The sequence below is a fragment of the Chelonoidis abingdonii genome, chromosome 6 (assembly GCF_003597395.2).
Source record: "Chelonoidis abingdonii isolate Lonesome George chromosome 6, CheloAbing_2.0, whole genome shotgun sequence".
NCBI lineage: Eukaryota > Metazoa > Chordata > Testudines > Testudinidae > Chelonoidis > Chelonoidis abingdonii.
In genome coordinates this window covers 122,756,266-122,768,722 of record NC_133774.1, presented here as the reverse complement: position 1 = coordinate 122,768,722, position 12,457 = coordinate 122,756,266, and the positions used below count along the sequence as shown (strand labels likewise).

The following is a 12,457-nucleotide window of genomic DNA, read 5'->3' as shown; positions in this document are numbered from 1 at the left end:
TCTTCATGTCCTGGGATGAAGGAAGATGCGGCTGTGTAATTTGCCCCTTGCGAGTGACATGCTAGCTCTTTCTTTGCTGTTTAGTGACCTGGTTTCAAAATTCCCAGCCAGTCAGTAGGTTACTGTTGCAGAGCTCTTCCCCAGGACCTGAGGAACTGCTGCCGTCAAATTAGTAAGGGATATGATTTTTTAAGAAAAATAAAATTTCCCTGAAAATTGACAAGAGAAGTACTCTAATCCCCACAAGATCAAGGGATGGAGATTAGCTCTCGTCTTCAATACACAATTGAACAGCTTCTTAAATCCGCTCTGAAGGATCTAGCAAACAAAACCTCTGAGGAGGAAGAGCTGGAATGACTTCCAGTTGTTTGGCCATGTGATGAGTCACCTGGAGGTTACCTGGTGACTCATCTCACAGCCAGAAGAGAAGAATCCTTTTACTGCTTGAGGATCAGCTTTTTGATCCTTTGATGTCATAAAATTACAGCTTTTCTTTGTGTTTGATACACAGGCACTTATGGTGGCATTAGATTGTATATGCAGGAGTTGATCACCATTACCCAGAAGGCTCTTCAGTCCCAGTCTTGGAAGATGAAAGCCCAGGGAGCGGCTGCCATGTCATCTATTGCCAAACAAACTGGTTCCCTGGTACCGCCCCATCTGGGAATGGTGGTTGGTGCATTGTTGCAAGGTCTGTCTGGAAGAACGTGGACAGGAAAGGTAAAGAAACAACTGGGGCCAAGTGGATGGAGAGAGGCTCAGGTGTTCAGTCCCTTAGTCCAGAAACAGAACATAGTGAGCCATAAACATTCCCATTCCTGCAGGGAGTATGATTCCAAATGTATCTTGCTTTGGTTGATGGACTGTTCCTGACCTATGTGTTCCTGATACACAAAGAGGGGCACTGAGGTGTTCTGGCCCAGGCGTGTGGCAGTTCAATGGATCAGATACCCAAACTGCTTTGTTCCTATTTGATTTAAAGCGAGTTTTTAAATGAGATGTTTTTTGTGCATGGACAAGGCATGGAACCACAGTAACTAAAGGTGGTAGAAATGGGGAAACTTGAGCTATGCCCAGTTGGTAATGGAAATAAGTGCTCCACGTAGCGCATATAAGCATGTGGAGTTTAAAAAAAGAAAAAAAATCCCCCTTAATGTAAATGAGAATCTGGTTCTTCAGACTACTTTCTATCCCTCTGGCAGCACGCATTTAGACACACTGAGGCCCAGCTCTGCAGCCAGGACAGTGTGAGTGAGAACCCAGCCATGGAATGTAGGCATCTAGTGAGCTAGTTCACCACGGGAAGAATGAGCGATGGGGGAGGATGAGATTAAAACAGTGCAGCTTACAGTGAAGTGATGGAAAGAATGTGTCCCTTGCAGAGGTGAGTGGGATTTGGATGCTTCTGCAGCCTCTGCCTGAGCCACAGAGTTAGGGATACCAGTGAAAACCATGCAGGAGGAAAGCCACTGTCTCACGATGAAGTTGTTCTCATGAACATGTCTCACTTTTGTTTTAATGCTCACAGGAGGAGCTGCTGAAAGCTATCGCCAGCGTTGTCTCTGCATGCAGGTAACCATCCCTACAGCAAAGCATTGTTTTAATTAAATGGATTCCCTGTGCCTGTTTATGCGTGGCCACTGCCTTTTCCTGTGCTGAGGGAGAATTCATTGCCTCCTGCTCTTTCCAGGGAGGAGTAGAAGGTCATAGGAACTGGATGCCACCCTAATCTCCCCCTGGGACACAGACACTTTATCTCATCTCCCTGCTGATCTGAGGCTGTTGGGCAGAAGCCGGAGTTGGCAGCAGGGCTCCTCAGTGGATGTAGGGACAGGATGGGAGGAGTGGGATGGTGAAGGTGGTGAATGGATGGTCGAGTGGATTACGGAGGTGGGAAAAACAGAGGGATGGGGTTGAGAGAGAGGATGAGAGATGGAGGAGGAAGTGAAGGGGGGTTGTGTTGAAAGTGTGTGAGGAGGTAGGGGAAGAACACAGGAAGAGGGAAAAGTGTGAGGAAGAAGAAAGGAAGAGGGAGCAACAGATACTGCAAGACTGTGGAAGAGCTCAGGTACAGAAATGTACTTACAGGGAAGGAACGGAGAGCAAATGGAGCCACAGAGAGTTAAACATTGCCCTTAGAACAGAGGGTGCATGTATGTACGGTGGTGAATGCTGGGAGAAGGATTTCCCTGCCTCTGGTGGAGATTCGCACACTCCGGAGCTAACGGGTTAACTTTTGTTCATAGAGATTTGTTCTCCTGAATAGCATTTTTCCCATTTGCGAATGCCCCAGACTCCACCAAACGACAAGGAACCCTTCCTTCTTCTGAGAAAAACTTCCCAGAGAAGAGTGCCATTAGGGCTGCATTTTCTCCTTGCAAATTACTGGATATTTTTGGGGATAGCCAGAAGATCTTGTCTAGAGCACTTTGAACTGGCCATACCAGGCCTAGAAAAGGGCCCAGTCAGGCTCCTCACTGGCACCAGTAAGATATTTTGTGTGTGTGTGTGTGTGTGTGTGTGTGTGTGTGTGTGTGTGTGTTTGGAATAACCCATTTTATTTAACCTGTATTAAAATAAAAAGGATGGAAGGCCTGAATTGTGGCAGTAATTGCTGTGGCATCCTGGGTTCAAGGTGTTGGAGTTGCTTACTTAACTAATAGCCTTGTGGGCGTGGGGCGTAACTTGTGTTTGACCTTCCGTGTGCTTCCGGTGTTTCAGTGTAGAGTTGCAGAAGTCTGTGCCCAATCAGCCCAGCGTCAATGATGTTGTCCAGGCTGTCCTGAAAGAGTGTCGCAAAGAGAACCTCAAGTACAAGATGGTAGCACTCCGATGTACAGCAGACGTGCTGAAGGTGACAAAGGAAGACCGTTTCCAGGAGCTGGCGGACATCGTCTTTCCGATGATAAAGAAGGTGATGCTTCAGCATTCTTATTTACTTGTTTTTTTTAAAACCAGCTTGTGGTGGTAGGACTGCCTGGATGAAGTCATGCCATGGGGCTTTTTTTCCTCAGAGCTGATGCTTTGAAAAGCTCTCCCCATTCAGACTGGTCCAGTACAGGTGTGAACGTCTCCTGCTTGTACTCTCACAAGGTTTTCCCCAATCCCCACTTTTTTTTGATTTGTCTTGTCTTAGCCACTCACCTTTTCTGTGAAGCTAAGCTGGAGTTCCGTGTAGTTTCTGGCGTGCAATGCTTCTCCAGAAAGACATTAAAACCCAAGTCCCTGGCTGCTCTGCCAGAAACTAAAGATCCCATGACACTGTCTCAAACCACAGGGATTTGCCCACTGTGTTTTCATAGTATTTCTCGTCCAAACCCACCGTTGCGCAGTGTGATGTCTACCAGTTGCAGCCCCCCATCTGCATCCTGAAGAGTGTGACTTTTCAAGTGCTGCGCATCTGCAGCTTGGGCTGAAGCCAATGGGAACTACAAGTGTGCTGCACCTCTGAAAACTCGACCCTGTGCTGTTAAAGCGCTTTGGGGTCCTTCTCGATGAAAGACAGCATAGAAATTAATAACATTTCTGTAGCTTTTCCTGATGGCAACAGAACTTCAATAAATTGAGGTTCTCTAACTATGTGGTGTGTGTGGATTATATAATGACTAGATACAGGGGCTGGTTGTTAGCAAAGCATACTGTGGAATAAACAAAGTATAATATCCTGTCTTCCCCCCCATTCCTGGTACCTCTCCAGAATTCTCATGAGAGTGTAGGAGCTGGTTCACCAAAGAATGATGACGACGAGAATGAAAAAGAAAAGGAGCTTCAGATGGAATCTCTGCTCTGTGCCTTTGAGAGTTTAGGCAAGGCCTGGCCTAGGAATCTAGAGACGCAGCGTGAGTTGGATCGGACAAATAATGAGCAAAGCTGGCAGAGAGCGGCTCAAAGAGCATTTGCTTAAAAAAGGGACTCAACCAGAAGGCATGTTGAGGGGTGTAGAGGAATGTCCAGGCTCTCATTTACTTGAGCAGCGGGGTCAGTTGGTGCACTCTGCTGGATACGCCGTCCTGGCAGTAATTTACAGTAACTGGGGAAGACGCTGTCTTTTGTACTCCAACAAGCGTAAACTGCATATTCTGTCTTTCCCCAGGCTCACCCCTGAAGAGTCCTTACAAGTGCACTAAATGCCACGCACCAAGCTGTTTGCAAGACATAGAGTGATGGGATGGGACATATAGGCCATATGTTTTCTAACTGGGGGTTCCTGAAGCAAGACCCCTAAATAAGTGGCCTGGTTTTCCCAGGTGCTGAGCCCCTACTGTTTCCACTAATGTCAGTAGGAATTTCGGGGGCTCAGCACCTCTGAATGATCAGGCCCCTTTTTTTGAGATGACAGAATATGGATTTAGTTGCCTGTGATTTGGCCCCCATGTATGAAAGTTGCCCTGTCAGGGTTACCCAGGGTTTCAGGGTCCTTTGTGGGAGGAGGATGTTTTGATCTCCTTGCAGTAACTGAAGCCAGATCTAATTTGGAGCATGAACATAGTAGGGAATTGTTCACATCTTCCTTCCCCTTATTAATGTAATGACACCTTAATTTGTTGTTTTCAGGCTGCTATTGGCAAGAGCTGTGCAAATTAATGTGTGAGCGTCTGAAACACAGTACGTGGAAAGTGCAGCTTGGAGTGCTACAGGCCATGAACGCCTATTTTCAAGGGTAATTTTCCTGCTTGTGCTTCACTTTATTTCTGCCTTCACACAGGCATTTCAATCCTTTTCATGAAATTGTGACAAATTCACTATTACGTTGGCTGTAATGATTCCACAGACTAAGCCAAGCAGATCCGTAGAGTGGCTTGTTTCCTTCGGCACAACGAGTCTCACACTGCTTTTAAATTTGCCAGGTTAATGCTTTTTGAAGAGGCGCACTCAGACCCCGGGGCTTTGACGGAAATCCTGTTGGAAACCTGCTCATCTATCACACTCTCTTTAGGTAAATGTATTTTCCTAGCAGGGGGCTGTTGATGAACAGCTCGTGTAAAGGCTTGTCTTCTGGGAGCTGGCTGGTGGATATATTTGAATCTCTTTCGAGACATATTCAGTGAAGTGTAATCTGTAACGTTACAACCACAACCTTGAGTTCCCTTTAAGCTCCCTCCCTTGGAATGGCTGTTGATGACTACTGCCCGTGATGCTTTGACCAGAAGTGTCGTACTCTTTTAGAGCAGGAACACCCTTTCCTCTCCTATAGTAAATATCTTGATTTTGGAGATGATAGATTGCTGTGCAGGCTCCTGTACTTTCTACATGTCCATCACGTCACCTTTTTTTAAGTGTTCTCCTTGCAGAAGATGAGTCACGTGGGACTGGAGAACTGAATGAAACATAATTTTCCCAGTCTTCATTCAGACTTTTTATAACCAGGCCAAGTTCACACCTAAAACAATATCCCACATTTATCTATTTTGGTCCTGTAGATCCATGATCATTGTCTAGGATGGAAAATTTCTTACCCAAGAATTTCCTTTCTGCTGGCAGCATCTCCCACCATCTCCCATCATTCTGCTATGTCTGGGTTGCTCCCCTGCACTCTGCGGTTCCTGGAAGCAGTTCAAAGCTGTAATGCAGCGTGCGCTGGTCATGCCTCCTGTTGCTGCTTGCCATCAGATGAGTCATTTCAAAGCTGTATAAAAATTCAGTGTTGTTGTAGCCACCTTGGTCCCAGGATATTAGAGAGACAAGGTGGATGAGGTAATAGCTTTTATTGGACCAAATTCTGTTGGAGAGAGACAAACTTTTGAGCTTACACAGAGCTCTTCGGGTCTGGGAAATGTCACAGCTAAATACAAGGCAGAACAGATTGTTTAGCATAAGGAGTTAATACATATTTCAAGGGACCATTTGAGGAAAAGTGGCCAATTAACACACTTCTCCAGTCATAAGGGCGTGGGGAGGAAGCTTTGCTGGAGATGGTGACCAGAGTGCAACCCAGACGTGGCTTGCTTTGTGCAGAGCCCGGAGAAATGTCTCCCTGGCAGTGTGCTCCTTCAGGATCCTACTCTTCTTGAGCAGGAGATGTGATCTCATTATCACGGTTCTCTGACTCAGACTGGGGATAGGGAGGGAGGCTGGATATGAGCCCTGAGGGTGCTCAAGGCCCATTCCCAGATTTACCCCTGGGTCATCTGGATGAAGTCCTCCTTAGAGCCTCTCTCTGTTCTGCCCTGGGTCTCCTGGTCAGGCTGTTGTGGGTGGAGTCATGGGGAGGGATCCCAACATGCCTGTCTGACTCAGAGCCTCTCACCCATGCGGGTGCTAGGGTTGGCTGCCTGGGAGGAGGCTGGGCATAATTCTCCCTCTGCTGATCCTGGGAAGGCTCCTTCACGTGTAGAGCACAGTTGGGCTCTAGCTTGGCATTTGTGCCATGCTGGTAAGGGGGCAAAGGGGTTCAGCAGGAAGGCATTGCAGTGGAGGCTCCAGGGGCTGGAGCTGCACGGACCCTCATCCAGGAAGAAGGAAGGAGAAAAGGGTCAGTACTGCCTGAAAAGGGCGGTAAATAATAAAGGGACGGGAGTAAATGAACTGTCACTTTGCTGCTGCAGAGGCAGGAGATCTGGCAGCAGATGGGAGGGAGAGGCATGACCAGAACATGCTGCGTCCCAGCTGTGAAGCGGTTCCGGGACCTGCGGTGTGAAGGAGAGCAGCCCCGCCCCAGACCTCTCAGGATGAGGGGAGATGATGGGCTGCAAAAAGAAACCAGAGCTAAAAGGTGCACCACAGACTCTCAAGAGAGGCCATATTTGTGCCCTCCCAGTCCTGCTATGCTCTGAACACACCCTTCCTGCACCCAACCCCATGGCCAAGGAAGGAGCCCTGAGGTTGTCGGCAGCGCCTGTGTTGTGAGAATCATCCCCTGGGCAGATATAGGGCTCTGAGAGCCCCTTTATGCCACTCCCATCCTTTTATGTGGCTTAAAGGGGCCAGTGGGACAAGGATATGACCCCAGGGGCTGAGGACCATGGAAGCTCTTGTACAACTTGGTCTCTGGTGACTTTGGCTGCATGCTTTGGGTGAAAGCCCCTATAACATAACCTAAATATCCTATTTATTTAGGAAATAACTGGATGATTATTTTAAGCATTGCCAAGCTACAAGTTGATTTGAAAGGAGATTCCTCTACATAAAGAGTTGTTTCTAAAGGGCTCCGATATAGGAATATGACTGTACTGCAATTTCACCAGCTTTGTTAGCCTCCAATTCCTCTTTAACACGTGGACCACTTGCATTGTGGGTACTGTACTAGAAGGCTATGCATGATGCTTTCCTAACATGGTGGGGGAGCTACAAAGGCTAAAGTACTTTGTGGAAACAAATGGCTAAAGCTGTATTTGTGCCCCGATGTATACTCAGCTTTGAAAGTTGTAATGCATTCTTTCTCCATAGAAAATAGGAGCTACACCTCCATCAGAACAGAAGCATTGTCTGTGATAGAAGTGCTGCTTACAAAACTTAAAGGTGAGGTTCTTTGTCTGCTTATCATGTGGAAGAGCCAAGGCTGAGATTCCAGCTCAGTGTGCGGTCCCAAGGCCTGGAAGGGCGGAGAAGGCAATGCCTTCTGTTGCTCTGCATTTACCCTGCTGGGTGATTTAGGAGCAACATTGACTAGCTGCATGTAACCATTCTCACCTGGAAGGACAGTGCAGCACTGACATGGGGTGGAGGCGGGAAAAGTGGGAGGGAGAAATTCTGAGTCATGCTTGGAGAAGCTGTGGATGAATCTAAGGTCAGGAATACAAGGTATGCCCCCTTTGGTGTGAGAACCCTTCAGGAAGGAGAGTTAGGTGGAGAAAGCACATTCCTGGGAGTCAGGATATCTCCACCTCTGTCTTGGACTCAAGGTGCTAGATTCTGCATTGCGCTCTGGCCCTTCTATGCTGCTACATGGCTGGCATTGTTGGAAATGCTGCCTGCCCCCTGGAGGGCTGGAGGACGCTTTGCTGATGCAGGAAGTGCGTCTCTTCTTGTAACACCTGTGCTGAATTTAGCCTCTCAGTTTGGGGTTCCATCCCCTTTAAGGCCTAAACAGAGGTGTACCTTCAAGTGTCCTGCATGGCTGCAATTGCTCTTTATTAAGTGAACTTTCTCCTGTGAGCCTTTTAGGTTCCTGCTCTAGCTCTGTGTGTCTCCTTTAGTGCCAGAGGGCTGTGTAGTCCTTTTTCCTGCTGCTCTTCTGGCTGCTCTATGATTCACTTGGAGCAGTCATGAAGGGAGAAAGAAATGCCCCCCAAATCTCTTTCCCTCATGCTGAGCACTGTGAACCACATTTAGCCAGGCCTTGGTGGGCACAGCTCCTGTGCCAGCCCATGGGACTTGCATCTGTGTAAGGCAGGCTGGATTTCTCCACATGGTTGATAATCCTGAATTACAATTTGGATCAAGCGTAGAACTCGAAGCAGTTCTTGTTTCATGGTGTCTGGGGGCCTAGTTACTTTGCATCATTCTGGTATTAATTTGAAAATGCAGCTGTCTGTCTCCTTTTATCCATGCAGAGTCTAAACAGTGGGACAGCCTGCCACTGGAAAGCAGAGAGCTCCTTATTGGCTCACTTACTAGCGTGGTATTGGACAGCAGACCCGAGCTGCAAGAGAAAGCATCATTATTGAAGAAAACACTTGAAAACCTTGACTAAATTGTAAAACACCAACAGCAAAGTGCCATGTAAAACAAAAACAAGTGCAGTGTGATCTGAAAACCAAGTGGGGAAAATGAAGATTAATCTGTAGCATGCATCATTCCTTGGCCAAAATAAAAAATGCCTTAAATTCTGTTCCCCATTAACTGTATTTTTACTGTTTTAAGCAGCTGGTTAGTAAACAACTTTGAAGTTGTGGAAAAAATAGTTGTATCAGTAAATAAAAATACCTCTAATGATCTGCCCTAGAAGATTTATAGGTGTGTGATCTAAAAAAAGTATTAAGGGCAAGAAGCATCTGATTCTTAAAATAGGCAAAGGATGTATAATTAATTGACTCTAGATCCCAAATGCCCCTGTAAAGAATTGTTGAAGGTGGCTGAAGAACCAACAGCTCTGGAAAGTTGAAATGCTTATTTTCATTTCACTGTACCTTGCGTGTGGAGGTTTAATACTGTGATGCCCAAATGGTGATTCTTTTAAGTCTCTCCAGGAAATCGTGGGCAACTAATATTTATATTAACAAGCGTTGAAATCCTGCCTCCATTGAAATCAATGGCAGAACTCCCATTGACTTCACGGGGGGCAAGATTTCATCCCAGAACTCCCATCTCTCTGTTAGCCCAGTCTGGTCCTCCCTGGCACGCACTCCCACTGTTTGTGAAATGTGAAAGGCCGAATATTGTTGACGTATTTCCTTCATCTCTGACTTCAGAGTGGATTTAGCAAATCCGTGCCCCCTTCACAGCTAATGGATCCCTGCCTCCCACATCTTAAACAATGATTTTCTCCAGAAGTATGCACATAAAAGAGCACTTTAATGAGCTGTCTGGGGCTGAGGTGGTTTGGATCTGTAAGAAAGGACAGGTGGGGAACACTGTCTTCTCAAAGTTGTTTTGCATGACACTCCTTAACTGCAGCAAAAAATGACAGCTTACCCCCCAACTTTTTCTAGTTTGCCAGGATGGAAATTTTTATAGTAGTAGGTTTTTTTTCATGTTTGTAACTCTGTTCTTGCTTTGGAACGCTGTAACAATTTAGACTTCTCAATGTTTGTAACAAACTGAATAATCAATATCATCTATCAGTTGCCAGCTCACACTGGTTTCTAGAAAATACTTTTAATTTGCATTTAATAAGAAAGACCATATCTGCATTAACATGGAGTAAAAATTCTATTTGATTAAATGGCCATGCTACCCTATTCCCCCCGCCCCTTTCTCTTAGACAAAAGGCGTAACCCTGGATGCTGTGACGACAGGCTTTAGAAATGTAAAATGACTATTGTAACCATAGCATGGGTAGGACATTGCTTTGCTGATTATGAAATAAAATCATGAGCGTTGGCAACCTCACAGCGATGGATTTCAGCAGAGAAAGACTTGTCGTTTTCTTAAACTCCCTCCAGTCCCTTTCTGACTTTCTCTTCCCCGGTAAATTATCAAATAAGCTTGCAACAAACATTTCTCTATGTTGCTGGCACGTTCAGAATTGAGTGTTCAGTACCTACCTTTCCCTCGGGTCTGCGCTATTTCACGTGCATTGGAAAAGCGTTGAATTAGTCTGATGTTGTACCTAGGGGGAAGGGCCGTGCGGTCCATACCCATATGATCAGAAAATTTCAGCCAATGTTGGGGTAAGACTCTTCATCTTATGGCACTTCTGTATCAAGCTCTAATGCATCTTGTATTAGCACACATTAGGCAATCCCTTGGTGCTGAGAGCTGGTGCTAAAACATTTGAACTATGACTTAGTGGCAGGGAGATGCAGTTTGTTTACATTGTTTGGATTACCAAGCACATTTGTAAATTTTAAAAGCTTATTGGGCAAATCACTTGCATAAGATGGTACCATTTAAACAACTTGCCTTCCATGAAATCTCGTCACAGGAGCTCATTTTTGTATAAATGAGAATTCCCCATGTTGCTCTGCTGTTGCTGTTCGTCTGACTTATTCTTTTTCATATAGCAACAGACAGTTACAGGAAATCAACCGCTCCGTCTCTGAGCTCTGGATTTCAGCAGGGATGTGCGTAGTGTGAGGCAGTTACTAAGATTATGTAGCCCTAGCTAGAGCAACTGGGCTAGCTGCCATAACAAATGTTTTTCTGCTAGAGGTTTATAGTACATAGAAGAGGTTCTAGAAATTCTGATGTCTGGATTGACAACTATGGCCAAGATTACTGGGAAGCTGGAGATGGTGTATTAGAGTCTCTCTGACTCATTAAGCAATATGTTTTTAATGATTAAAAGTATGGATTCAGAATTCTTCTACAGCATGTGCCTATACACAGAACCTACCTGCACAGCAGTTGATATGAATTTAAACAAAGGTCTGATTCCCACCCCCCTTTTCGTTTGTAAACTTGACAGGAAAAAAAAAATAGATGTGGCCTTCCTAGAGTTTTTCCTCTGAAAGTGATTGCACTATGTAAAACACACTGTACTTTGCCCAAGGTGGGCATTTCTTGTGCTGCTGGTTTGTATACCAAGAGTGAGGTGTGCAAGTCTGACACTAGCACTCATTATAACCTGCAAGCTGTTGCTGAAATGGATGTATATTAAGAAAAGTTTTCTAATGTTGCAAGGTCTCCATTGACTTCATTGTGATCTGTATTTGGATGTTGAAGTGTGTAAATGGACTGATTGAAAGAAAACCCTCCCACTTACCAAAAAAGGTAATATTAAATAAAGATGCATGACCTGTTCTTGGAAGTAACTGGTAATTTTTTCCCTATTATTAATGTGTCAAAATTTCATCTATCCAGCACTTTCTAACCTTCAAAGCTGGCATTAATGTTATGCACTAGTCATGCATGACTGATAATGTCACCCTTCCCACTTTAGGAGCAGTTCAAGCTGCTGTCCCATCTCTCAGCTACTCCCAAAGTGGAAATAAAACCATTTTATATTATTTAAAATAGTGGATTTGCTCCAGGCTGTGGCCCCTCAAGCTGGGTTACTGCCAGTTAGGATGGACTGCATTTCTGGCCTGCTGAGGTCAGAAGGGTTGCACAGATGTCAGCAAAGGCAGAACTGGGCTGTGATGTTGAGATTTTTTTTTTGAACACTGCTTATTATTGTAACTTTCACCTTTTTGAACTATTTATCAAAGCTACCAAAATGCACAGTAGAAAATACAGTTGTAGAATGTGGCAGTCTCACTGCCAGAGCTTTGGTAAGATGCAGCAAGATCACTAAGGTCTCTTGGGGTGGGGTTATTTCACCTTGCACCTTATTACTAAAAGCTATATCAATAACTGCCCTGCACACTGGTCAGTACTTTAGGGGCTGCTCAGTTAGGCCACAGTTAAACTCGAAAGTTACTCAAAAAAGGAAATCATTGCCATACCAATTAAATCTGTAATTTATGTGGATTGTTTCTACATTTTCATATATTGTATTCTGTGCTGTTAATTAATGTGTAGATTTTTTGCTTAACAAATATTTGCCACTGTAAAATGATTAGTACGTTATTATTCACCTCCTACAAGTTACTGTGATTGCCATCTTTTTATCATGAAAGTATTAACTTATAAGTATAGATTTTTTTGTTACATTACTGCACTCCAAAAACAAAAAAGTAAATTTCGAGCCTTCAGTCTACTCAGGCTCCTTCTTGTTCAGGGAATGCTAAGCCAAACAATTTGTTTACATTTACGGAGATAATGCTGCCTGCTTATTTACAGTGTCACCCTAAAATTGAGAACAGGTGTTCAGTATGGCACTTTTGTAGCCAGCCTTGCAAGGTATTTAGGGCCAGATTGCTAAACATTCATATGACCTTCATGCTTCTGGCCCACCAATTCAGAGGGAATGGTT

The 12,457-nt window shown here is 45.0% G+C and overlaps 1 protein-coding gene across 1 annotated transcript in view; it reads left to right on the top strand.

Annotated features, from left to right (window-relative positions):
- ECPAS (Ecm29 proteasome adaptor and scaffold) overlaps positions 1-11,343 on the top strand; it is an 87,673-nt gene extending 76,330 nt beyond the window's left edge. The window contains exons 42-49 of the mRNA XM_075067502.1: positions 512-720; positions 1,529-1,572; positions 2,722-2,914; positions 3,698-3,839; positions 4,555-4,660; positions 4,848-4,936; positions 7,387-7,458; positions 8,493-11,343. Coding sequence (XP_074923603.1) covers positions 512-720; positions 1,529-1,572; positions 2,722-2,914; positions 3,698-3,839; positions 4,555-4,660; positions 4,848-4,936; positions 7,387-7,458; positions 8,493-8,632 — 995 coding nt within the window. The 3' untranslated portion in view covers positions 8,633-11,343. The remainder of the gene's footprint in view (positions 1-511; positions 721-1,528; positions 1,573-2,721; positions 2,915-3,697; positions 3,840-4,554; positions 4,661-4,847; positions 4,937-7,386; positions 7,459-8,492) is intronic.
- Positions 11,344-12,457: the final 1,114 nt, after the last annotated feature.